The sequence below is a fragment of the Haliaeetus albicilla genome, chromosome 19 (assembly GCF_947461875.1).
Source record: "Haliaeetus albicilla chromosome 19, bHalAlb1.1, whole genome shotgun sequence".
Lineage (NCBI taxonomy): Eukaryota > Metazoa > Chordata > Aves > Accipitriformes > Accipitridae > Haliaeetus > Haliaeetus albicilla.
The window spans coordinates 17,586,028-17,609,746 of NC_091501.1; the positions used below are offsets into that span (position 1 = coordinate 17,586,028).

Sequence of the window (23,719 nt, forward strand, 5' to 3'; positions counted from 1 at the left end):
GAAAAATCATACTTACTAATATGCTGAAAACTAAGGTAAACCAGACTGCAAAAGCTTCAACTCATTTTGAGCAGCTCACATTGAACTATAAGCATTGCTGAGCAGTTTATCATGTCAGTTTATTTCCCTTACTTTGACAGACTCCTCATGTTACAGTACCACGCTGTTCATCCTAGTCTCAAAAACGAAGAAAGAGAGCAGCAAAGTCACTCGCTCCGATGACTTTAGAGAGAAGTGAGGACTGATTGACCGCCACCGAGCCCTTGCAGGGCACTGCTGGCTGTGTCCTTTGCGAACAGCGACAGAACTCCGTCGAACCGAACTCCGTCGGGTTACAGGGTGCGAAGGGAGGGCCGCAGGTAGGGAGAGGGGCCTCTCAGAAACACCAGCTCGCTGTTCATCTTCACGCCATGGTCTAACCTGTCCTTTCAGTACTGTGTCCAAGACTGATGGGAGGGGGGGAGGCCTGAGGGAAAAGGCAGTCTGTCACATTTCCGTGTTTCTTTTTCCTGGTTTCTGGTTAAGGAATGAAGAAAGGCTGGAACTTTTTTTTTTTTTCTTTAATTTTTATTGTAACTACTTGCTATCTGTTCTCTTTGCTCCCTGGACAAAGTCCATCAACATCCTCCAGCGTCCAGGCCCGCGAAGTCCTCGCCCGGCAAGGTGAGAAAGTAAACTCCAAAGAGTCACAAAAGTAATAATAATAATAAATTAAAAAAAAAAAGGGCAGAGGAAAAGCCTGTTTGGGGGCGGGGTTTCGGGGCGGGTGAGCGAGGGGTGACTCACCCAGCCCCACCCCGCCCCGCGGGAGGGGCGCGCCGCCCGCCGAGGAAGTTTGGGCCCTACCGCGCGCCGTAGGCCGAGCGCCGCCTTCCGCGCCCTAGCGAGGACGCGGCGGTGGGAAATCGCCCCCGTAAGGGAGCGGCGATTTTTTTACCTTCCGTCGCCGGCGCGCTCGGGAGCGGGCGGGGAAATGGCGGCTGCCCCCGGCGTTGCGCGGAGTCGGTTCGTGGTGGTGGGCGGAGGCATCGCGGGAGTCACCTGCGCGGAGAAGGTAAGGGCCGGGGCCCCTTTGCCCGCCCCGCGCATGCGCGCACCCCCCTTCCCGCGCGGGGGCGCGAGGCGCTGCCGGGCGCCGGGGAGGGTGGCCGCCGCCGCCATGTTGTCCCCGGGGGCTTCGGCCGAACCCTCTCTCGGCTCCGGCAGGGGCGGGGGGGAGTCGTTTCAGCCGGTAGTGCCGGGACTTGAGCCTTGGGCTGCCGGAGGAGGCTTCCCGGCCCCGTGGCGTTATTGCGGCTTCGGCGGGTGGGGGCCCGTACGCCTTACCCCGCCCTGCGGGCCCTGCGTGACGGCGTGTGGGCGCTGAACTCGGCCCGCCGGGCGCGGGGTGACACCGGCCTGCGCGGCGGTAGGGACCGCTCGGGCCTTTGCGCCTGCTCAGAAACACACCTGCCTGCTGGGTCGGCTTGTGAACTTCGGGTCATTAGGTTTACACAGTAATTGCGTGAATACCCTCATCTACGCAGCAGTTGCATGAACAGTCTGGTAAGGGCGTACGACCGCCTCACAAAAAGAGGATTAAAACTTTGTAACTTGGGAAAGTTGGCATTCTGTACGGTCAGAAACTTGAAGGAGCACTGCATGCGTTACTCCTCATAGTCACAAAGCATTGTGCTGCAACTAAGGGGAAAGCTGCTATGATGTGCTCCTTTTTATAGAAATCTTGCTCTGTTTTTGTTGGATCCATGTTCAGGGCTGTCTGTATACCTGTGGAGATTAGATAATCTCTTCAGCTTTCCATGAGCTCAAGCTCTAAAACCAAATTTGTTCATTTCTTGGTTTCAAGGTTTTTGGTGTTTTTCAAGTAACGGCAACTGGAGGTAGTTTCGTACCTTTAACATGGAATAAAATAATGTGGATATTAGTTCAGTGAAGAATGTTTTATCAGTTAAAACTACAAAGCAGTGTAAAGACTGTTCCAGATGCATCTATTCTCTGATGATGAAGTGATACTATTTCATTTCTGACATACCACATGCAGACTAAATTACAAAAAATATTGATATTGTTCTTTATATTTACGGAATTGGTTTGTTTCTACCATTTATTAGAGGTGTTTTTTTTCCTTTTATTTATGGTTAAAGTGATGTGGGCTCTGGTCCTATAGACACTTAAATGCTATATTAATATGAGTAATCCCTTAAAAGTTGATTAAACTATTCACATAGTTAAGGGTCTTGTGTATCCTTATGTGCTTGCAAGAATAAGATTTGAGTCAATGTTTAATATTCCTAGAAACTTTATGTTTTCCTGGAAGTAATGTAGAATTGTATCTAATTACTATGATCCTGTTTCACAATACAGTTATTTCCAATATATATTGGATGTCTATAGTCTTTAGGATTGCTATAAAAGGGACTAATGCTTATTGTTTTCTTGAAAATGCTTTCTGCTGTGTTAGTGCCACAGAGTTTGGGCTTTGTTGTCTTCCAAAGCTTGTAGAGAGTGCCACTTAGTGCTGTAAATTCACCCCTCTTCTTATGCTCTTGCCTTTCCCTCACCGTTATTTTTTTTTTCCTGGAAAACACAAATCAGATTGTTATGTGGTGACAGAGACTCGCTGCTTTTTCTCATCTCTTAGTACTGCAGGAAGCACAGTTAGCATTTAGTATTAATGATCTAGCATAAGTTTCAAGTCGCCAAGTCTGTTAAAAGCGGCACTGTGTGATCTAGAAGGATTTCTGTGTTGTACATCCATAGCTGGGGGCACGCTTTATATAAAAGAGGAAGATTGAACTCAATTTTTCTCATTCCTGGTTTTGAGCAAGTACAATTCTGTGGAACATAGTGGCAATAAACAAGTCCATTATATTGCATTTTTGGGTATGTGTTATATGATGTCTTGTAGTTCGGACTTCTCAGGCAGCTGAGAACAATCATTGTATTGGGTCTGTCTCGAAAAAAATCAGTTACTTTTTGAGTACCTCTTGAAATACTCTGACAAAATGTCTTAAAAGCTGAATTTTCCTTAAAAGCTTGAGTTAGACTTATTTTCTGTCACAAAATCTTTCATGTCTTACATTGTGACATTTCCATATGCATGGAAAAACCTAATATTCTATCTGGCAGATTTCTAATTTTAGTCTTTTAAAAGGTAAAGTAATGCAATAACATTAATAATGAATGAAAGTTTCAAACAACCATTAGATCTTAATAAGAGGGCAGGGGTAAGCATCTGTAAGTGATACAGAAAACATGATATCATTCTTGAAATTTTGGGTTACAGCATAGATCTGGTGATTATAACATAGAACCATAGAATGGTTTGGGTTGGAACAGACCTTTAAAGATCATCTAGTTCTAACCCCCGTGCCATGGGCAGGGACACCTTCCACTAAATCAGGTTGCTCAAAGCCCCCGCCAACCTGACCTTGAACAATCTCCGTGATGTGGCATCCACAACTTTGGTAAGCAACCTGTTCCAGGGTCTCACCACCATCATAGTAAAGAATGTCTTACTCATACCTAACCTAAATCTACTCTCTTTCAGTTTAAAACTGTTACCCCTCATACTGTCACTACAGATCCTGGTAAAAAGTCTCTCTCTGTCTTTCTTGTAAGCCCCCTTTATTTATTGAAAGGCCACAAAAAGGTCTCCTCAGAGCCTTCTCTTCTCCAGGCTGAACAACTCCAACTCTCTCAGCCTGTCCTCAGAGGGGAGGTGTTCTAGCCCTCTCTGATCATTGACCCCAGCCCTAATCTGGGCCTGCTCTAACAGGTCCATGTCTGTCTTGTGCTGGGGGCTCCAGAGCTGGATGCAGTACTCCAGGTGGGTTCCCTCAACCTGCTGGCCACACTTCTTTTTATGCAGCCCAGGATACGATTGGCTTTCTGGGCTGCAAGTGCATGTTGACAGCCCTTATCTAATTTTTCATCAACCAGGATCCCCAAGTCCTTCTCTGCAGGGCTGCTCTCAATTCATTCATCACCCACTCTGTACTGATATTGCTGATTGCCCCAACCCAGGTGCAGGACCTTGCACTTGGCCTTGTTGAACTTCATGAGTTTCAAATGGGCCCACTCCTCAAGCCTGTGGGGGTCCCTCTGGATGGCAACCCTTTCCTCTAACTAACCAACTATACCACTCAGCTTGGTATTATCTGTAAACTTGCTGAGGGTGTGCTCAATCCCACTGTCTGTCATTAATAAAGATATTGAATGTGGTCATGTGCTTTCCATAGCATTCTGTAGTTTTTCTGAGTCTTATTAGATACAGCTGGGAGCAACTGCTGCAGCAGAGTCTGTAACATGTCAGCCTTTCTCATATTGTCTGTCAGTACAAAGCATACAGTTACAATACGTGTGAAACACGTTAAGGATTCATGCTATAAAATGTGGATTACATTAAGTTTTACATAGCCTCGTTAATTTGTATTTGCCAATGGTGTGACCATGTGAATCTCCCTTAAACAGGCAACAAGGTTTCACCACTTTCACCTTCAAATTACTATGTTAGATTGCTCCTATCTGAGGTACAGGAATACATGCTAGTCCCTTTATAGCTCAGTTGCTTGTGTACAACATGAAATGTGCTTCTTGGTGGCTTATACAACTGTTCTGGTCATCTGTAGAATGCTGGTGACGAGGAACCCTGGGTTTTATCTGTACCTCAGACATGAGGGGTTTGTACTTGACAGAGCTGATTTATTTTCTGTGGCAGAGCAATGCACATTTAAAATGAGAACTCTTCACTTTGGCTTGAGGCCTGCAGAAGTCTTGTATTGCTTGGTAGCACTCTGAAGATGATAATCTATTTATCAGTTTACTAAATAACACTTAAAATAGCCGATAGGAATCAGCATTTCTTCTGTCAAAATGAAATCTGTGAACAATTAATCATTGCTGTGCAATAAAAAAAAATATGTCCAGCAACTGGGTGTCTCCAGAAATCACGTGATCATAGTCAGTTCCTACAGTTGGCCTTTGGAATACTGTGAGAATAGTCTTTTGAGTAGTCATTTATATCATGGCTGCAGTTCTTGAAGATATATTTGTGTGTGAATGAATTAAAATCTTGGGTCTCCAAATTCTGTTCATTTCAGTCATTAATCCTTCCATAATCTTGAAGTAGTATTTATCCAATAGGATTCTGCAAGACTAAAGTAATATAGTAACACATACTACTTTTCATCAATAATTTTACTGTCATAAAGTTAAAATCTATTGAAGGCTGTATTCACTCATCATGATTTCTGTTTCTTTACAAGCTGGCCATGGAATTCCCATCAGAAGACATTTTTTTAATGACAGCTTCTCCAGTTATAAAAGCTATAACAAATTTCAAACAGGTAAGAGAGACTTAATTTTTCTAATGGTAAGACCCCTTCAGAAGTTTGTATATGTGCAGATAATTTAGAACCTAATCCTGAAAATTATGATTCTCAAGTTGTTTTCATATTAGTGTGGCTCCAGTGGTAAGTGTTAGTAGGTCTGATGAGATATTTTATAGTGATTCATGATCCTTAGTAATTGGTGAATATATTCACAACATTCGAGCAAAGTTTAAACTGGGGACTTAAGTGGTTGAAGTATTTTCTAAGTTACCGAAGCTTTATTGCACTGCTCTCTTAATGGGTGCTCCATTTTAAACACTGAAATGGTACCTTTGGAATAAGTTAATTAAAAAATTTAGCCTTGATAGTGGTTCTCATGTACAGTAGCGTGTTTGAATTTGGGGCAGAAACAGTCTTCTGACAAGTAACAAAAAAAGGGATAGCCTTCTGTGGAATTGCCTTCACCTTTATCTACATCTCCAGCAGCTGGTGATTCAATGACTTCTTTCCTGCTGGTTTGAAAAAGAAAATAAAATCCATACATGAGTTCAGATTTCTGGCTAGTAGGTTCATTAAGCTAGTTTTGTAGAGGTACTCAGATCTTGGAAAGCACTGCTCTTTCTCACTCTGAGGGAACTTTAAACTCTACCATAGTACATGGAAGGAGTTGGAGACTGGATTGCACAGAACTCAGGATGCAAAGCTGCCAACCAGTAAGAAATTAGGTTTTACCTCTCAGGGAAAGTTAAGACACCAAGAGCTGGGCTTCCACCTGGCATTTATATTCCTGACTTTTTCTGAAACATTGTATCTAACAGGTGAGGCATATCTCATGACAAGTAAAGAAAGACCACTCTGCAGTTTATCTGACAGCCTGGTTTTAAAATAATTTTTCCTGGTATATGAATACCTAATTCAGATCACTACAGGAGGAGAATAAAGTATAGAGAGATTTGAATAGCAGTTCTTTGCATTTAGTGGCTGTAGTCCACTATCAGCATCTCTTCCTTTTTGCACTGTGGTTTTGGTCCAGGGCTAATGGGATGCTCAGAACATAGCTGAGAGACTGAGAGCTCTTTGTGAGACTGGTAGAGTAACACCCAAGTAAAGAATATCTTCTGAGCTTGAGAGTGCTGACAATATGGTCATATGAGCGTCCAGGAAAGACATTTACATGTTGCAGAGATGTAAAGTCTGTAATGCACATCGGCAGTTTTAGTACCTGAAGAATAAGGGAATAGCTAAACACTATTTGAAGGCAGCAGCATCTAAGTTTTGTACATGAGCATCTTAATTTCTGTCTGAATTGCAAGTATGGTGTGTCTTCTGGTTCGTAGCTCTGTTCCAGACTCTTTGAGTATTCTATAAAGTTGAAGGCCTGGAGGTTCCCATGCAGCTGCTCACTTCTGGAAGAAACCCAAAATCAACATAACTTACTTGAATGTTTTCCAAGTTCTGGATTGCCTCTTCCTCCCTGCCCCCATCTCTGAAATATCAGATAGTGACTATGTATAAGTTGCTGAGTAAATGCTTTGAGGTGATCTTGAAAAACACTTGTCTTATATCTCCTGCTTACAAGCTGAACAACAGTGAGCACTTTTCCTGACATAAGAGCCAACTACCTGCAACAAGAGGTTTTTGAATCGTTAGGTTTTTGAACAAAATGTCACCAGATTTTTTTTTTTAACTAGAATAAAAATATTTATTCCAGAAAAAAGTGTTCCCATAATTCTTTAAGCTATTTTGACCAAAATTTTTTTTCCCAAAATGCTGAGCAGAGGAAGGCGCTTGCATGGGAGAACATCCTTGAGTTATTTTATCAAAGTTATAACAAACAGAAAAACGGGTGCTTAGCACTGCAGGAGGTAAGTTAAAAAGCAGTGTTAACAACTCTAATAATACAGTCTATTTATGGAATAAAACATTAGAGCAGCCATCAGGGTTCTCCATTTTTGCTTAATCTCTAGGTTTAGTATTTAAATTCTCTTTACTACTTTGACTCTTTACCAGGAATAGGCATGAAAAGATTCTGTATATAAAAAGGAACCTAGAGCAGTAACGTGATAACATGTTTTGAGACAATATGGGCTTTATGTTGTGGTTTCTTTACTGGAAATGAACATAACACATTTTGTTACAGGCTTTAGAAAAAGGCATGGATAGATGATTCATATTTTTAAATACCCTTCTTCTTACAGGTCTCCAAAACACTTGAGGAATTTGATGTAGAAGAGCAACCAAGTTCTTTATTAGAAAAACGATATCCCAATATTAAAGTTATACAGTCTGGAGTAAAGCAGTTGAAAAGTGATGATCATGTAAGCTAATATTTTCTCTTTTATGTGGTTTTTCAAATTATTTATTAAAAAAAAAAATCTAAACCAGGTGAATGTTTTGGGTGTGAATTTCTGTTCAAGAACATTCTGGTTATTAAAGTGTTAAGTTACCGAAATTACAAGAAAATTCTTCCTAACTTTAATTTCACTTATCACTTACACGGTTTTTCAAGTAGACATGTATACAGGGGACAAAATTGTAGATCAAAAATTACTTGTTAATTAAGAAACCATATCTTTTGGATTTAAATCTTTGATGCCTTAGAGATACTGCATTGAATACCTGATTGGAATAGCAGGGAAACCAGTCCATGAAACCGATACTGTATATCAATATAGGTGTCTTGATTGGAGATGTCTCTGATTCCTGAATTACTGCTTGTTGCTACAGAGACCAAAATATTAACAACTTTGATACAAAAAAAAAAAAAATTCTTGAAAGAACCAACATTTCCACCTTTTTTCTTTCTTTTTAGCAGGAAATATGTTGCAAGTATGAGCAATGTACAGCATGTACAGATCCTTCTCAGTATCTGTGTCAACTCGACATGTTATTTTTCACTTCAGCATTTATCAGAAACTCATATTCAGATCCAAAACTGGTTTTGCTTATTTTAAGTCATAGAGATATGATTCCTATTAGATTCTGCTAATATTCTGAATCTAATTATATTCTTGTATCGTTACTATAATGGTGTTTTAGTTTAGGTATGTCTCTGTGGGCACGAATATTTCATGTATATGGATTTGCAGGACCTTTAAAAACTCTGTGCAAACCCACTGAAAACTATTTAGCTTCATGTTCGGAAAACAATAAGGTCATAAAATGTTTAAGTATTGCTTGTTGGCAGAATGATGTAGCTTGTTTAGTGCCTACCCTTTTTCTTCAGCGAAGAACAGAATTTCTGGTCTTTCTAAACTGTATTCTAGCCTGTGCCTAGTTAACACAGGTCTACCATGTTGAAATGTTTTGAATGAGATTCTTAATAGCTAATACATAGTAGTGCGTAGGTCTACATCTGTTACTGGGGTGGGGAGGACATATGTTACATAGTAAACCTGTTCTTCTTTTAGCACAGATGGTACAGAGTGCCACCAAGTGGTAATCTTTGTATTTCATCTGAGTGCAACGTGTACACTTTCCGTTTCATCAGTCGTATGATGTCATCTACTTAGGCTTCTAAGTCTGTGGTGAGGGTAATGCATAAAAATGACACACAATCACTGAGAGTATGAAGGCTTGCTCTTTAAGAAAAGTCAGTTACAGCTTTTAGTATCTGGAAAATACTATGACATTAAGGAAAAAAATATGCTGATGTTCTCTTAGATGTCTCCAGTTGTTTTTGCTTTTCTCTTTTTAACAGAAAATTTTCACTGAAGATGGGAAAGAATATATTTATGAAAAACTCTGCCTGTGTGCTGGAGCAAAACCAAAATTAATTTTTGAAGGAAACCCATATGTATTAGGAATCCGGGATACTGACAGTGCACAGGTAAATGTGTTTTGGACTTATAAGTGTATAATATATTCCTGCTTCCGATGCAAAATACTAAAACGGAGTGCAGAGTGAAATGAAGAAACATAAGATGATGTTTGTTACTATATATCCTTAAATAGGAACGCTTTCAGGAGCAAAGAAATAGCCTTAAATACCATTAAATAGATTATTAGTCACTAAATTTATTAAGTTTATAGATAGCTTATAGACAGTATTTCTAACATGATCATCTAGAATAAATGGTATTTTACCCTCCAGGCAGAAGCCAATCTGAAAATATAAACAAGAAGTAGGCAGCAGTAGAAGCTTCCCTGAGAAGGTGTATCTAGTAAACGGTACGAAGGGCTATTTCTTTCAGTGAAAGGCTACTGAAGGACATTTTTTTTTTTCTGGTTCTACTGTAGCTTCTCTTCATTGTACAGGAAAGAGTTACTGTCAAAGATGTGGAAAGGTTTTCACATGAGGAATGACTTAATAGACTAAAACTTCAGCTTGGAAGTAGAAAGTGAGGTTTTTGCTGCTATAGGTCTTTAGAATTAGAGAAGGCAGGGTGAAAGTGAACACTGGTTCTCCATAACATAAGAACTGTAATTCATCAAATGAAGTTTGACGTTGAGAATAAAAAAGGAGTTACTTTTTTAAGCAAACTGAAGCGAAACTATGAAATTGTTGTTGTTTATTTCAGATACTAAAACTTTACCCGAGTTCAAAAAAAAAAAAAAAAAGAGAAATAGAAGAAGAGGGAAGAAGAAACACACAAAAAAGACAGTCAACAAATTTATCTTGACTAAATTGAAGAGAAAGATGCCATCTGAGGCACCAGTGGTGTCTGGAACCTGTGAGGGTGTTCCAGGATAGTATCACTGTGTGCTTGTCATCTTCTGATGGTCTTCCCTGTGCATCCACTGTTGGCCACTGTGGGCAACAGTAGACTGGGCTACCATTTGTCAAAACTGATGTTGAACTTTGAATAAGGCTGAAAATACTTGTTTGTGTTTGTTGGTTTAGTGTTGGTTTGTTTTTTTTTAAATGGTGATTGGTTGCATTCACTAGTCCCCTCTGATACAACTTCAGTATCCTTCTTTGAAGGGATTAAAGGACTGCTGTTTTCCTGGTCTTTTACAGTTTAGGTTCCATGATGCAATTACTCATGTAAACTGGAAGCATGGATGAACAGGGTTTTGAGTAATTGCAATAGTTGGTCTGATAGTCGTGATTCTTGATTTGTTTGAAAGAAGTACTTGAAGTGGTTATACTGTGATCTAAATACTGTCTGGGCTCTATGTTTTGTTTTGGTTTTTTATTTTTTTTATTTCTCTTGCCACTAAGATGTGATTTGGAGATTTGTTTCTTTCTGAAATTTGTTTGTTTGTTGGGTTTTTTTCACAAATAAAATTGGTTCTCAGATTTGCTACAAATTATTTTTTAAATTCCTGATTTCTGATCAGGAATTTTTAAACTCTTAAATTTCTGTATCTTTGCCTTTTTAGTGTTACACAAATTACTGTGAAAGTTATGCAAGTTGTGATAAAACTGGATTAATAGCTGTCACAATGCTAATGGTCTCTAGGATGGGGAAAAGTCTCCTGGATTCTATTAAGGTCTCTGTCGAATTGGCTTAAATGTAGTTATTTAACTTCTACTGTCTCAGTTTGAGGCTTTTAAGGCTGTATCAATAACTTAATCCCTTAATGTGATAGAACTTCATGGATTTCATTAGCTTCTGTAACAGATCTTAGCATAAGTAAATGCATATCATTAGTCTGAGAAAATCAAAATAAGATGACTAAGAAAGCAAGAAAATATTGAAAAGAATATAATTGATCAGTGTGAGGGAACGTGTGATCTAAGTTGTAACTGACTTTTTTTCTTTCTTAATGCAGGCTTTTCAGAAGAATTTGGCTCAAGCTGAGAGAATAGTAGTGGTAGGAAATGGTGGGATTGCACTCGAATTAGTGTGAGTAAATGACAAGTTTTAAAGATATATATTCAAATCTTTAACAATGCAACATTAAACCTAGTGTGCATGAGTTTGCGACAACGTTGACTTACAAATTGTAGCTCTTAAAGCATTTAGTAGCAAAATTGATTGAAATAATGTTTTCACAGTATAGTGGTGCTTACTGTCACATAAAATTCAGCAAGATTCAGAAGAAGCTGTGGCACATAGATAGCAAGAATATACAGCATTTTTCTGATTTGGCACCAATAGAGATTTCTGTTAAGGCTATTAAGGGCAATATTTAAGTTGTAAAACTTGTCTGACTTCTGGAGACAAAAGATGTAACAAGAATAAAGAGGCAGCTTAGCTTGCACCTAGCCTAATTTAAGTTGATAGAACTTTTGAAGTGTCTGATGTGGCCTTTGTCACAGGTAGGATACTGAACCATGTGGTCATCCAGTCTGCTAGATAACAGAACCACCTGTATTATGCAATTATATGGTCTTGTTTTGTGTTGCAGGGAATCACTTTTACTAAATTGTCTTCTGCATGTCTCTACCAGTTCATGTTCCAGGTAGTACAAACAAGATCCAAATGCTTTTTCTTTGCAGTGGGCAGTCTGGCAAGAATGCACATTTTTTTTCACTGTGGGGAGCTGGAAGTACTAAGTGTTGTTATTATAAATTTGATGTGCCTCCCGTCACACCCTGCCCTGGTTCAGTTGAGGTTGTGCTGGTGAGAAAGTATGACCTGTCAACTTTGAAGAGAATTTTTTTTTTAATGGGCCCCTTATGTAAATATTTAGAAGCAGTAGTAGATTTGATAGGTTTAAAAGTCTTGGATCCCTTATTTCTAGCTTCTGGAATGAAACCTGGCATGCTTCTAGTTGTGTTGCTAAGAGTCAGATCCTTTTCAGGTAGTCAGTCTGTCACTTTATCCATTGTTTAAATGTCCACAGGTATGAAATCCAAGGCTGTGAAGTTATCTGGGCTATCAAGGATAAAGCTATTGGAAACACTTTTTTTGATGCAGGAGCAGCTGAATTTCTCATTCCAAAGCTAACTGCTGAAAAACAAGAGACTCCAATTGAATGTAAAAGAACCAAGTATACAATGGAAGGTATGGTGGTTTAGTCTCCTAATGCTGCAGCAGCAGCATTTAATATTAAAGATAGTCCTAAGATCAATTAATTTAGCAGGCCATAAGTGTGTTCCTTCTTAAAAAAAAAAAGTTTAAAAGGATATAAAAACCTATCCAGAATTTATGTAGACACATGACAGCATGTAATACAGTTACCTATGAACTGTAAAAAATGTGCTTATCTTTATATCTGTGCCAAGTTTAAAATTCATTTCCTGTATTCTCTCTGCTGAAGAACTTGTTCTATTTTCTGTAATATTTTAATGTTTTTCTGAATTATGTCAGCATTATGTAGGAAGGAGCTCTCCCATAATAAGCTATTGGAGGACCAGATGAAACCTCACAGAATGTTATTACAGATGCATTGAAACTGCAGTCTTAATAGATAGACTACTGGAATTGCACCTACCTTCCCTGAGACAGGCCCAACAAGCAGACAGGATGCATGATAGAGAGGATTCCCTATCCTCTCTCTGCCTGGCTGAACGTAGTGACACAAGGGATAGGGGGTAATGGTGACAGGTTCCTGTCCGGTGCAGCAGGTGCATCTCCTCTGTGACCACCCTACCTTCCCAGGTGCTCTTGCATAATAGGTATGAGGCTCTGCAAGTAGACCTGAATGATAACGAGGACGATTGTTCATCTAGCTTGGAGGTGTCACCGAGGTTAAGTCGGACTATGTCCTGAGTCAAAACTGCTTCCATAAAGAAAAAAAGATGGGTCGTTGTAGGAGACTCCCTTCTGAAGGGAACAGAAGGCCCAATATGCAGACCAGACCCACTTCTTAGGGAAGTCTGCTGCCTGCCTGGGGCCCAGGTTAAAGATGTGAAGAAAAAGCTTCCTACCCTGGTACGGCTCTTGGATTGTTATCCACTATTGATTTTTCAGGTAGGCAGCAATGAAGTTGCAAGAAGAAGTCCCAAGGGCAATCAAGAGAGACTTCAGGGCCTTGAGACGACTGGTTAAGGGATCAGGAGCAAAAATAGTGTTCTCCTCTATCCTTCCAGTTGTAGGGAATGATGAGGGAAGAAACAGGAAGAGACAGCAGATCAATACCTGGCTCTGAGCCTGGTGTCACCAGCAGAATGTGGGGTTTTTTGGTCATGGGTTGGTTTACAAGGCCTTATGGCAAAAGATGAGGTACACCTGTGTCAAAGGGGGAAAAGGATCTTTGCACAGGAGTTAGTAGGGCTCACTGAAAGAGCTTTAAACTAGGTTTGAAGGGAGAAAGGGATAAAAGCAGGGTCACTAGAGATAAGCATGGGGGCAGCACACCAATGTTTGAGGGACAGTGTTTTAGCAAGGTCCTTTGGTCTGCCGCCTCAGTGGAGATAGGGGATGGAGATCCATGCAGCAGCAAAGACATAAGGGTTGATGTGTTAGAAACCATGGAGGCGCCTGAGAATGGTCGCATAGGAATTAGGGCTTCTGTCCCCCCAAAGGTGGTGGGATCAATAGCCCAAGTGAAGTGCATCTACACCAATACATGCAGCATGGGCAACTAACAGGAGGAGCTGGAAGCCATTGTGCAGCAGGAAAACTATGACGTAGTTGCCATTGTGGAAGCATGGTGGGATGACTCGCACAACTAGAGTGCTGCAATGGATGGCTGTAAACTCTTCAGAAGGGATAGGCAAGGAAGGAGGGGCAGTGGGGTAGCCCTGTGTGTTAGGGAGTGTTTTGATTGTCTAGAGCTTAATGATGGGCTTAAAAATAGGGTTGAGCGTTTATTGGTAAGAATCGGGGGGAAGGCCAACAAGGCAGATATCACAGTGGGAGTCTGTTATAGACCACCCAGCCAGGATGAAGAGGCAGATAAAGTACTCTGTAAGCAGCTGGGAGAAGTCTCACAATTGCTAGCCCTTGTTCTCATGGGGGACTTCAACTTACCAGAAGTCCGCTGGAGATAGAATATATATAGCAGAGTGGAAACAGTCTGGGAGGTTCCTGGAGTGTGAGGAAGAGAGCTGCCTGACACAGAATGAGCCAACTAGGGAAGGCGCCCCACTGGACCTGTTGTTTGCGAACAGAGAAGGACTTGTGGGTGATGTGATAGTTGGAGGCTGTCTTGGGCATAGCGATCACAAAATGGCAGTCTTTGATTCTTGGAGAAGCAAGGAGGGGGGTCAGCAGAACGGCTACCTTGGCCTTCCAGGGGGCAGACTTTGGCCTGTTTAGGAGACGGATTGACAGAGTCCCTTGGGAGGCAGTCCTGAAGGGCAAAGGAGTCCAGGAAGGCTGGACATTCTTCAAGAAGGAAAACTTAAAGGTGCAGGAGCAGGCCTTCCCCATGTGCCAAAAGATGAGCTGGTGGGGAAGAGTACCAGCCTGGCTGAACAGAGATCTTTGTCTGGAACTCAGGGGAAAAAAAAAAAAAAGAGAGTTTATGACCTTTGGAAAAAGGGGCAGGCAACTCAGGAGGACTACAAGGATGTCGTGAGGTTATGCAGGGAGAAAATTAGAAGGGCCAAAGCCCAACTAGAACTTAATCTGGCTGCTGCTGTAAAAGACAAAAAATGTTTCTATGAATACATTAGCAGCAAAAGGAGGGCTAAGGAAAATCTCCATCTTTTATTGTGTGGGGTGGAACATAGTGACAAAGGTGACAAAGGTACTTAATGACTTCTTTGCCTTAGTCTTTAATAGTAGGACCAGTTGTTCTCTAGGTACCCAGCCCCCTGAGCTGCAAGACAGGGATGGGGAGCAGAAAGAAGCCCCCATAATCCAAGGGGCAATGGCTAGCGACCTGCTACACCACTCGAGTCTATGGGGCCAGATGAGATCCACCCAAGGGTACTGAGGGAGCTGGTGGAAGTGCTCACCAAGCCACTTTGAATCGTTCATCAGCAGTCCTGGCTAACTGGGGAGGTCCCAAGTGACTGGAAGTTAGCAAATATGATGCCCATCTACAAGAAGGGCCAGAAGGAGGATCTGGGGAACTACAGGCCTGTCAGTTGGACCTTGGTGCCAGGGAAGGTTATGGAGCAGACCATCTTGAGCGCCATCATGCAGCACGTAGTGGACAACCAGGTGATTAGGCCCAGTCAGCATGGATTTATGAAAAGCAGGTCCTGCTTGACTGACCTGATCTCCTTCTATGACAAGGTGACCCACTTAGTGGATGAGGGAAAGGCTGTGGATGTTATCTACTTAGACTTCAGTAAAGCCTTTGACACCATTTCCCACAGCATTCTCCTGGAGAAACTGGCTGCTCATGGTTTAGACAGGTGTACTCTTCGTTGGGTAAAAAGCTGGCTGGATGGCCGGGCCCAAAGAGTTGTGGTGAATGGAGGTAAATCCAGTTGGTGGCTGGTCACCAGTGGTGTTCCCCAGGGCTCAGCAATGGGGCCAGTTCTGTTTAGTATCTTTATCAATGATCTGGACGAGGGGATTGAGTGCACCCTCAGTAAGTTTGCAGACACCAAGTTGAGCAGGAGAGTTGATCTGCTCCATGGTAGGAAGGCTCTACAGAGGTATCTGGACAGGCTGGATCGATGGGCCGAGGCCAATTGTATGAGGTTCAACAAGGCCAAGTGCTGGGTCCTGTAGCTGGGTCACAACAACCCCATGCAACGGTACAGGCTTGGGGAAGAGTGGCTGGAAAGCTGCCTGCCAGAAAAGGACCTGGGGGGTGTTGGTCGACAGCCAGCTGAATAGGAGCTGGCAATGTGCCCAGGTAGCCAAGAAGGCCAACACGGCATCCTGGCTTGTATCACAAATAGTGTGGCCAGCAGGACTAGGGAAGGGATTGTTCCCCTGTACTCAGCACTGGTGAGACCGCACCTTGAATACTGTGTTCAGTTTTGGGCCCCTCACTACAAGAAAGACATTGAGATGCTGGAGCATGTCCAACGAAGGGCAACAAAGCTGGTGAAGGGTCTAAAGAACAAGTCTTATGAGGAGCAGCTGACAGAGCTGGGGTTGTTTAGCCTGGAGAAAACGAGGCTGAGGGGAGACCTTATCGCTCTCTACAGCTACCTGAAAGGAGGTTGTAGCGAGGTGGGTGTCAGTCTCTTCTATCAAGTAACAAGGGATAGGACAAGAGGAAATGGCCTCAAGTTGCACCAGGGGAGGTTTAGATTGGCTATTAGGAAAAATTTCTTCACCTCAGCCTTGGAACAGGCTGCCCAGGGAAGTGGTTGAGTCGCCATCCCTGGAGATACTTAAAAGACGTGTAGATGTGGCACTTAAGGACATGGTTTAGTGGTGGACTTCGCATTGTTAGGTTAACAGTTGGACTCAGTGATCTTAAAGGTCTTTTCCAACCTAAATGATTCTATGATTTTATGATTAATAATAACAGTTAACTAGAACTGCATGAACAAACATTACAGAAACATATATGACCAATATAATAACAAAAAGAAGAGCATGGTTCTAGACTTCAGGTCAGAAGTTTAAATTGTAGAAGAGTCAGCCTAAACATCACAAAATGGCACCCAGCATTCTTCATATGGGTCATGGTATGTTAGAATTTGTACTTTTGTGCAATGGAGGGGACAGTGCACATTTGCTAGCACATGGACATCAATTTAAATATTAGCAGTGATATTAAGCAACTGAGTCTACAGTGGGTCTCCAGAACCCTGGTGCTGTTGGGGTCTGTCTGGCTGTTAAGGGTCTATGCAGGCACCTAACAGTGGCACGGTTGTTTTGGAGGTGAGTGAAGTAATGAAAGGCATAAAGTTGAAAGGTGTTAAAAATACTGGCTTGGAGTCTGATTTGTCTGCAAATTAATGGGGTTGGGGACATTACACACTTTTGTCTTCCCTTTTGGCAACTGGATCATATTTCTCTTAGTTGAGAATCCTTGTTCTAAATTCTGCAGGCAATGAAGCATGCACACTAAATCTGATATTCTCATCTCTTTCCTTCAGGAAGTGAGGAAAAAGAAAGAAGTTTAGCAGCATCTGATAAACTGGGTAGCGCCTTAGGCCCTGATTGGCATGAGGGCTTACATCTTAAAGGAACTAAAGAGGTATGATCATAATCTTGCTTACACATTTATTTAAATGTTGCTTTAAGTGGGTAAGGATGACAGAATGTGAAATGTTCAGGGTTAATTAGAAGAATAAAAATAAAATGTACTTGAACTGATTCTCCTGTCAGACTTAAACAGGAAAATATCTTAGCACAAATAAAGCAACTTTCTGCTTCAGGAAAAAGGTGGCTAATTGGATCCACTGTCATGGTTTTAGCAATTTGTTCTTCAGATTGAAACATCAATGTTGGTTTGTGTATTTCTGTAGGACTGGTGTCAATCTTAGCTTTAACCAGAAGCAGTGGTACCTCTATTGTCCCGATTTTAGCTGCCATACATACATTTTCTTATGTGAAAAATAGGACAGTAGGATTTGTACAGAGGTACGGGGAACATCAGTCTCCTGTCCCAGCAGATTACAAAATGCAAAATCAGTAGTGGACATGAGCATTGTGAGGAGTTTCATGTTTGAATAAAGTAAAAATCCTCACATTTCGTAATTTTTTATCAGGTTTTTATTTATTAATTTCTTAGCTGCTAGGTGTTTGCATCTGTTAACACCCTTTAAAAAAAAAAGAGGTGATCAGTCATAGATTCTACAGAATTGGCTTTACAATACCAACTAAAGGATGTTTAGGATATTCAGCAGATTAATCAGTGGTGTTTTGGCTGTTGAAGGCTGTGGAAATATGTTTGTGTAGTGGAGAATAAAACCATTCAAGGCCTGAATCCACAAAATAGTTCAGAGACACAGGTAACTTTACAACTTCTATCTCGAGCTCAGAATAGGAGTACGTGGTTGAAACATGGGTTGATGAAACACGATATAGTTTCTTTTTCTTTTTACAGCATTTAGAACATAAACTTACTGTTGTTATCAGAATTTAATTCATGATAGAAAAATGAAGGATTTGGACTCCTGAAAGATAGGGAAGATGAGTTTACTTTTTTCTAGTCTGATAAGTTCTGAATTCTCTTCATGTAAACTCAGGGGAACTTGAATATGTTTTCTGGAATGCCAGAAAAATATAAACTGTCATGAATTTCAAGGAACATCAGATACCTGCTGAAAAAGCAGGTAAATTGTCATTTGCTATGGTTAGATCTGTGCCAAAAAAGAAAAAAGTGTGGGAACTATGCTAATGTGCTGTGCTTTAGGATGGGATTTATGGGGTTTTTTCTCCAGTTTAGTAACATCAATTTAGGTAAAGGTTTACTTGCTATTAAAAATATTGTTATTGCTAATCATTATTTTTACAATTTTGTCAATCTTCTTTAGTTTTGTCATAAAGTACATATTGAAATACTATGTGAAGTAAAGAAAATACACTTACAGCAAGAATTTATACAACTGCAACGGACTTCTTTGACTTTTCCTAAGGAAGAGAAAAATGTAGAACCAGATGAGGGTAGGTGCCAGTGCTGATTAGAAATAATGTGTTGAAGATACAGCAGTGCTGGAGCATGCTTGATCTTGTTTGCTGTTTTAGAGCAAATACAGATTTGGAAAATAAATCCTTTATTTCTATAAAATAAATGGAGCTCTAGAAATTTATAGTAGTTGAGAATTTCATTTATGGGCTACAATTAAATTATAAAATGTTATGGGTCAGACCCTTTTTCCACAAAGTCGCCTAAATCCTGTATGCAGACTATTCCCTCCTTGTGACAGTCCAATAAAATCATGTATTAATAGTGGAGTTAACACAGAAGCAAAAAAAACCCCAAAATATTTAGTGTCAAAACTGAATTAATCCTTCAAAGAAAGTAAAAGAAAATACCACTTGTTTCACGAATAATTCTATCTATAAATTCCACTGAATGAAAATTAATATTTAAATTATATTTTAACAGCCAATTACTTTCAGCATAAGGTTGTAGGAAGTAAAATCTCTGACATTCTTTCTGCTTTTGAGGCATTTCCTGTGCATCTGTAAATTTTTATATAAAAGAATATTTGCCAATTGTGTACTTCAGAGAACGTTCCATGGATCTGAAGCAGTGGCAGGCAGGACACAGTATTTTCCCCCTACAAATGAGGGCTTTGATTTAGGAAAATTCCAGAGAAAGTTAATAGTAGGACTTGGAGCTAAGATCCATAATCTCTTTTTTTTTTTTTCTTGTCCTGAGTGAAGGTAGAAATGTTATAGGTAACATCTGATTTTTTTTTTTCTTCTTTTTAAAATTTTTTTTCCCTACCCTAATCAGTTAGATATCTTAAAAGATTTTTTTTTTTTATTTCTTTTAGTTCATATCTTATTGTAAGACATAATTAATAAAATAACCTCCGTTGGTTACGTTCTCAGGGCAAAATTTTCCCCTTTTTCAGTGCTGTGGCCTGTATATGTGGAATTAACTAATGGAAAAATTTATGGATGCAATTTCATTGTCAGTGCAACTGGAGTTGTGCCAAATGTTAAACCATTTCTTGATGGCAATAATGTGAGTATACTATTTCTTTTGAAGTTTAAGGGTTTGGGTTTTTTTAGTAAGGTGAAATAAGCTTTTTCAGCTTGTTTATGCTTCTATTCTGACATGAAACATTAATTGCTAAGGGTTTTGAATGTTGTACAACATTTAAAAATAAAGCAGGTATGTTGATATTGGAAATACCCAACATGATAAAAAAGAATTTCATTTGTTGTCTTGGCTTATTATGTTGCTCCTCATATGTACTGATACACAGTATATATACAATGTACACTGTTAAGATTAAGCCTATACAAAGAGAGAAGAACACTTGTATAATTCGTCAATGTGGCAAAAATGTAGAATAATTTTTATGTTAATTCTGCCCCATATTCTTACCTTACAAATCTTACTATTTTTTCCTGGGAAGGAACCAGTTTCCAATATTCTGAGCTATAAAGGTGCTCATATTCATTGAGGGAAGTCACACTTTGAATCAGCATCCAAACATGGATAATGATCACAGAGTTCCTAGCTGCCTTGTGAATTTTCAGGCCTTGAGATCGTTCTGTCTCCACGTTAGGTGTCTGGCTTAACCCTGGCCGGCAGCTCAGCCCCACACAGTAGGTCACTTACTCCCCGCAGTGGGATGGGGGAAGAGAGTCGTAAGGGTTAGAAGTGCAAAAGCTCGTGTTTGAGATAAAGACAATTTAGGCAAAGCAAAAGCTGCACACACAAGTAAAGCAAAACAAGGAATTCATTCACTGTTTTCCATTGGCAGGGAGATGTTCAGCCATCTCCAGGAAAGCAGGGCTCCATCACACATAACAGTTATTTGGGAAAACAAAATGTCATCACTCCAAACATCCCCCCCTTTCTCCTTCTTCCCCCAGCTTTCTATGCTGAGCATGACGTCCTATGGTCTGGAATATCCCTTGGTCAGTTGGGGTCAGCTGTCCCGGCTGTGTCCCCTCCAACTCCTTGTGCCCCCCCAGCCTCCTCGCTGGTGGGCTGAAGTGAAAAGCAGAAAAGGCCTTGGCTCTGTGTAAGTGCTGCTCAGCAACAACTAAAACATCCCTGTTTATCAACACAGTTTTCATCACAAATCCAAAACACAGCCCTGTACAAGCTGCTGTGAAGAAAATTAACTCTATCCCGGCCAAAACCCAGTATGTTAGGGTACTTGCCATTTTGTGGTTCCTTCTGATTAGGAAGTAAAACGCTATCCTCTGAATAAAGCAGAAGAAAGTTGATGTTGAGTCATGAAGTATTTCAAGGCCTACGTTATAAAGTTAGATTAGGAATTAGGTATTTGCGATGGTATTTTCTGGCCTTGGCAAAAATACAAAATGGACTCTTAAGACTAGGTCTCTCTGTAACATGTGTAGTGTGATTTGAAATTTGGCAAGTTCTGTTACTTCCCTGCCTACCTATCAGTAATAAAATTTTAAAAACCTATGCTGTATTCTAGAAATAATGCTTAATGCTTTGTTTCTTACCATGGATGTCTTGCCACTCTGGATAGTCTCATGTTAAATAATTTTACTCGGTATGTAATTCTGTTCTAAGCTTTTTTTAATACATAGAGTTTGAGATATTTTAAAGGATATGTGAAGGTGACTTGTAAAATGCAACACTGATCTGCTCTTAAACTTGTGAGAAAAGAATGCAGGGATTGGTAGGAAATTATGCTTTTGTAGGCTATTTTTTTTCTGCTTATTTGAAGGGTTCTAGGTGTGGTAAAATTCGGGAAAAAATCTGCAGGGGGCAGGGTTGCATTATTATGTGGAGAAGTAATACTTGATATGTAGACAGTTGTGAAAAATACTTCATTATAGCACTCTTGGGATCTGTTTTCTACCCTTGAAGACTAAGGAGACTTGAGATTGTGAGGTCTGAACAATGTGTTTCTCTTGTGGTTATCATCAGTCTTTCCTAATTGAGTCAGATGAGATGGGAGAATAAATAGCCGTAAGTTGTTTACACTGAATGACCTTTTTCTTTGTTGCTATATGGCATCCAGAAGAGCATCTTGCTGGGTTCCCCTAGTATTTATTCATATAATTTTATATCTTCAAATGTTTTGATTCAGCAGAATAGTGAATTTACTGAAATTTTTTTAGGACTCTGCCATTAAAAAGTAACAAGGTAGATGACTGCTTAATGTGGATGAAGTTGAATTACCTAGCAATAAGAAAAATAATCATTTTAACTGATCTTTACAAATACTTTAGTTTGCTGTAGGTGAAGATGGAGGTCTTAAAGTAGATAAACACATGCACACATCCCTGCCAGATATATATGCAGCTGGAGATATCTGCACGGCGTCGTGGGAACCTAGTCCAGTGTGGCATCAGGTAAATCAAATCATAACGATTATGTGCTCAGCAGCAGTCTAATCTACAAAGTAAATTACAGACTATTACACAGATGGGAGAAAAGAAAGTTTAATTGAAGCAGAAACCAGTGAACAAGTAGATAATCCTGGGTATGTTGATGACGTAGATAAAATTATGTGGCTGAAAGCCAAGCCGCTCAGCCTTTCTGAGTATGATGGAAATATGTAGTATGCATTGAGAACAGTGATTGTCACTCATTGCACAGGGATGTGTGTATCTGTGTTTTTTAAATCTTCTTAATTTTTTTTTTTTTAGATGAGACTGTGGACTCAAGCTAGGCAGATGGGATGGTATGCAGCAAAATGCATGGCAGCAGATACTTTTGGGGAATCGATTGATATGGATTTCAGCTTTGAACTATTTGCTCATGTTACAAAATTTTTCAATTACAAGGTAAAGTATAATAGTCTTAAACCACTGAGTAATACACATTGCTTGCTTATGTTCACTTGCTAACGCTGAGCAGATGCTTTAATATTGACAAAACAATTTTCTCTATATAAAATAAATGTAGCTTAGATTTTCTCCATTCATACTAACTTTGAATGCTGAAACCGAAGAGGGCAAAAGATGTTTACAGATACATTACAAATCTTAATTGGTGAATGACAACTGATACATTTTGCATCTATATATTCTATTTCATTAAGTTTCTGTTCATGGATAAATTCAACACAGTTTGGCATGGTAAGTGGTTCATTATTGGGTTTTGTGTATGATGTTTCAAGGTGAACATTTTTTTAATTCTACTGTGGGTTTGCAAGCCAGTGAAGCAGGGAGGCTCCCCAGGGACAGACATTTCCCTGTTTACATTAGTCTTTTGAAGCTTAGAACTGTTATCAGCAGAAATACTAAAGGCCACTGCAATGTTCTTATGAGTGCTTTTTCTTCTTCCTTCTGTTAGGTGGTGGTTTTGGGAAAATACAATGCTCAAGGCTTGGGCTTAGACCATGAACTGATGCTGAGATGTACCAAGGGACAAGAGTATGTTAAAGTAGTGATGCAGAATGGCCGAATGATGGGAGCTGTGCTGATTGGTGAAACAGACTTGGAAGAAACCTTTGAAAACTTAATTTTAAATCAAATGGATCTTTCAGCCTATGGTGAAGATCTCCTGAATCCAGATATTGATATAGAAGATTATTTTGACTGAACAAAACCCCATTTCCATTTTGTATAAAGTTTTGACACCAAGTAATGTGTCTAAAATACTGTTTCCTCAGGATTACCAGATGAGAGGGATAAATGCACTTCCTTATTAAGATTTTGTGTTGATCTTGTCAAAATAGCAGCAAATTAAATCTGTGTAGAAATGCAGCAACAAAAGCAAGTGGATTAGTGTTGGTAAAGAGTTTTCATCTAGATTAGATGAACATACAAGAACAGTGCTATAACAGTCTTAAGAAGTGGGCTCCACTGTGCTGTTAAGATGGCACTGCATTTGCCTGAGTGTGAGGTAGCCTTCACTTTTGAAAAGTAAATGACACATGTTAAATCCTGTGCCTGCTGCATAGCTCCCTTCTTCCCTAAACCATGCATCATTTGCCTGCCATGGTCACCAGAGCCTGGTTTCCCCATGGCTTAATGCCATACATGTTCCTCATCTCAACCAGTAAGCCACCCTTGTGAGCCAGGATGCCTTGATGGGATGGTGCTGCCTTACCTGTGTAAAGCTACCTG

The 23,719-nt window shown here is 40.2% G+C and overlaps 1 protein-coding gene across 4 annotated transcripts; it reads left to right on the forward strand.

Annotated features, from left to right (window-relative positions):
- Positions 1-921: 921 nt before the first annotated feature.
- PYROXD1 (pyridine nucleotide-disulphide oxidoreductase domain 1) lies at positions 922-23,248 on the forward strand. 4 transcript variants are annotated; one of them, XM_069807875.1, is made up of 12 exons: positions 922-1,054; positions 5,268-5,348; positions 7,532-7,651; positions 9,034-9,162; positions 11,052-11,125; positions 12,069-12,229; positions 17,128-17,228; positions 18,511-18,640; positions 19,561-19,673; positions 21,875-21,997; positions 22,295-22,432; positions 22,944-23,248. In XM_069807875.1, the coding sequence occupies exons 1-12, from the start codon at positions 974-976 to the stop codon at positions 23,190-23,192; spliced, it is 1,500 nt and encodes a 499-aa protein (XP_069663976.1). In that variant the 5' UTR covers positions 922-973; the 3' UTR covers positions 23,193-23,248. The 4 variants fall into 4 exon arrangements, with proteins under 4 accessions (XP_069663976.1, XP_069663975.1, XP_069663972.1 ...); XM_069807871.1 differs by lacking the exon at positions 922-1,054 and adding an exon at positions 1,132-1,408; XM_069807873.1 differs by lacking the exon at positions 922-1,054 and adding an exon at positions 3,267-3,829.
- The last annotated feature ends 471 nt before the right edge of the window (positions 23,249-23,719 follow it).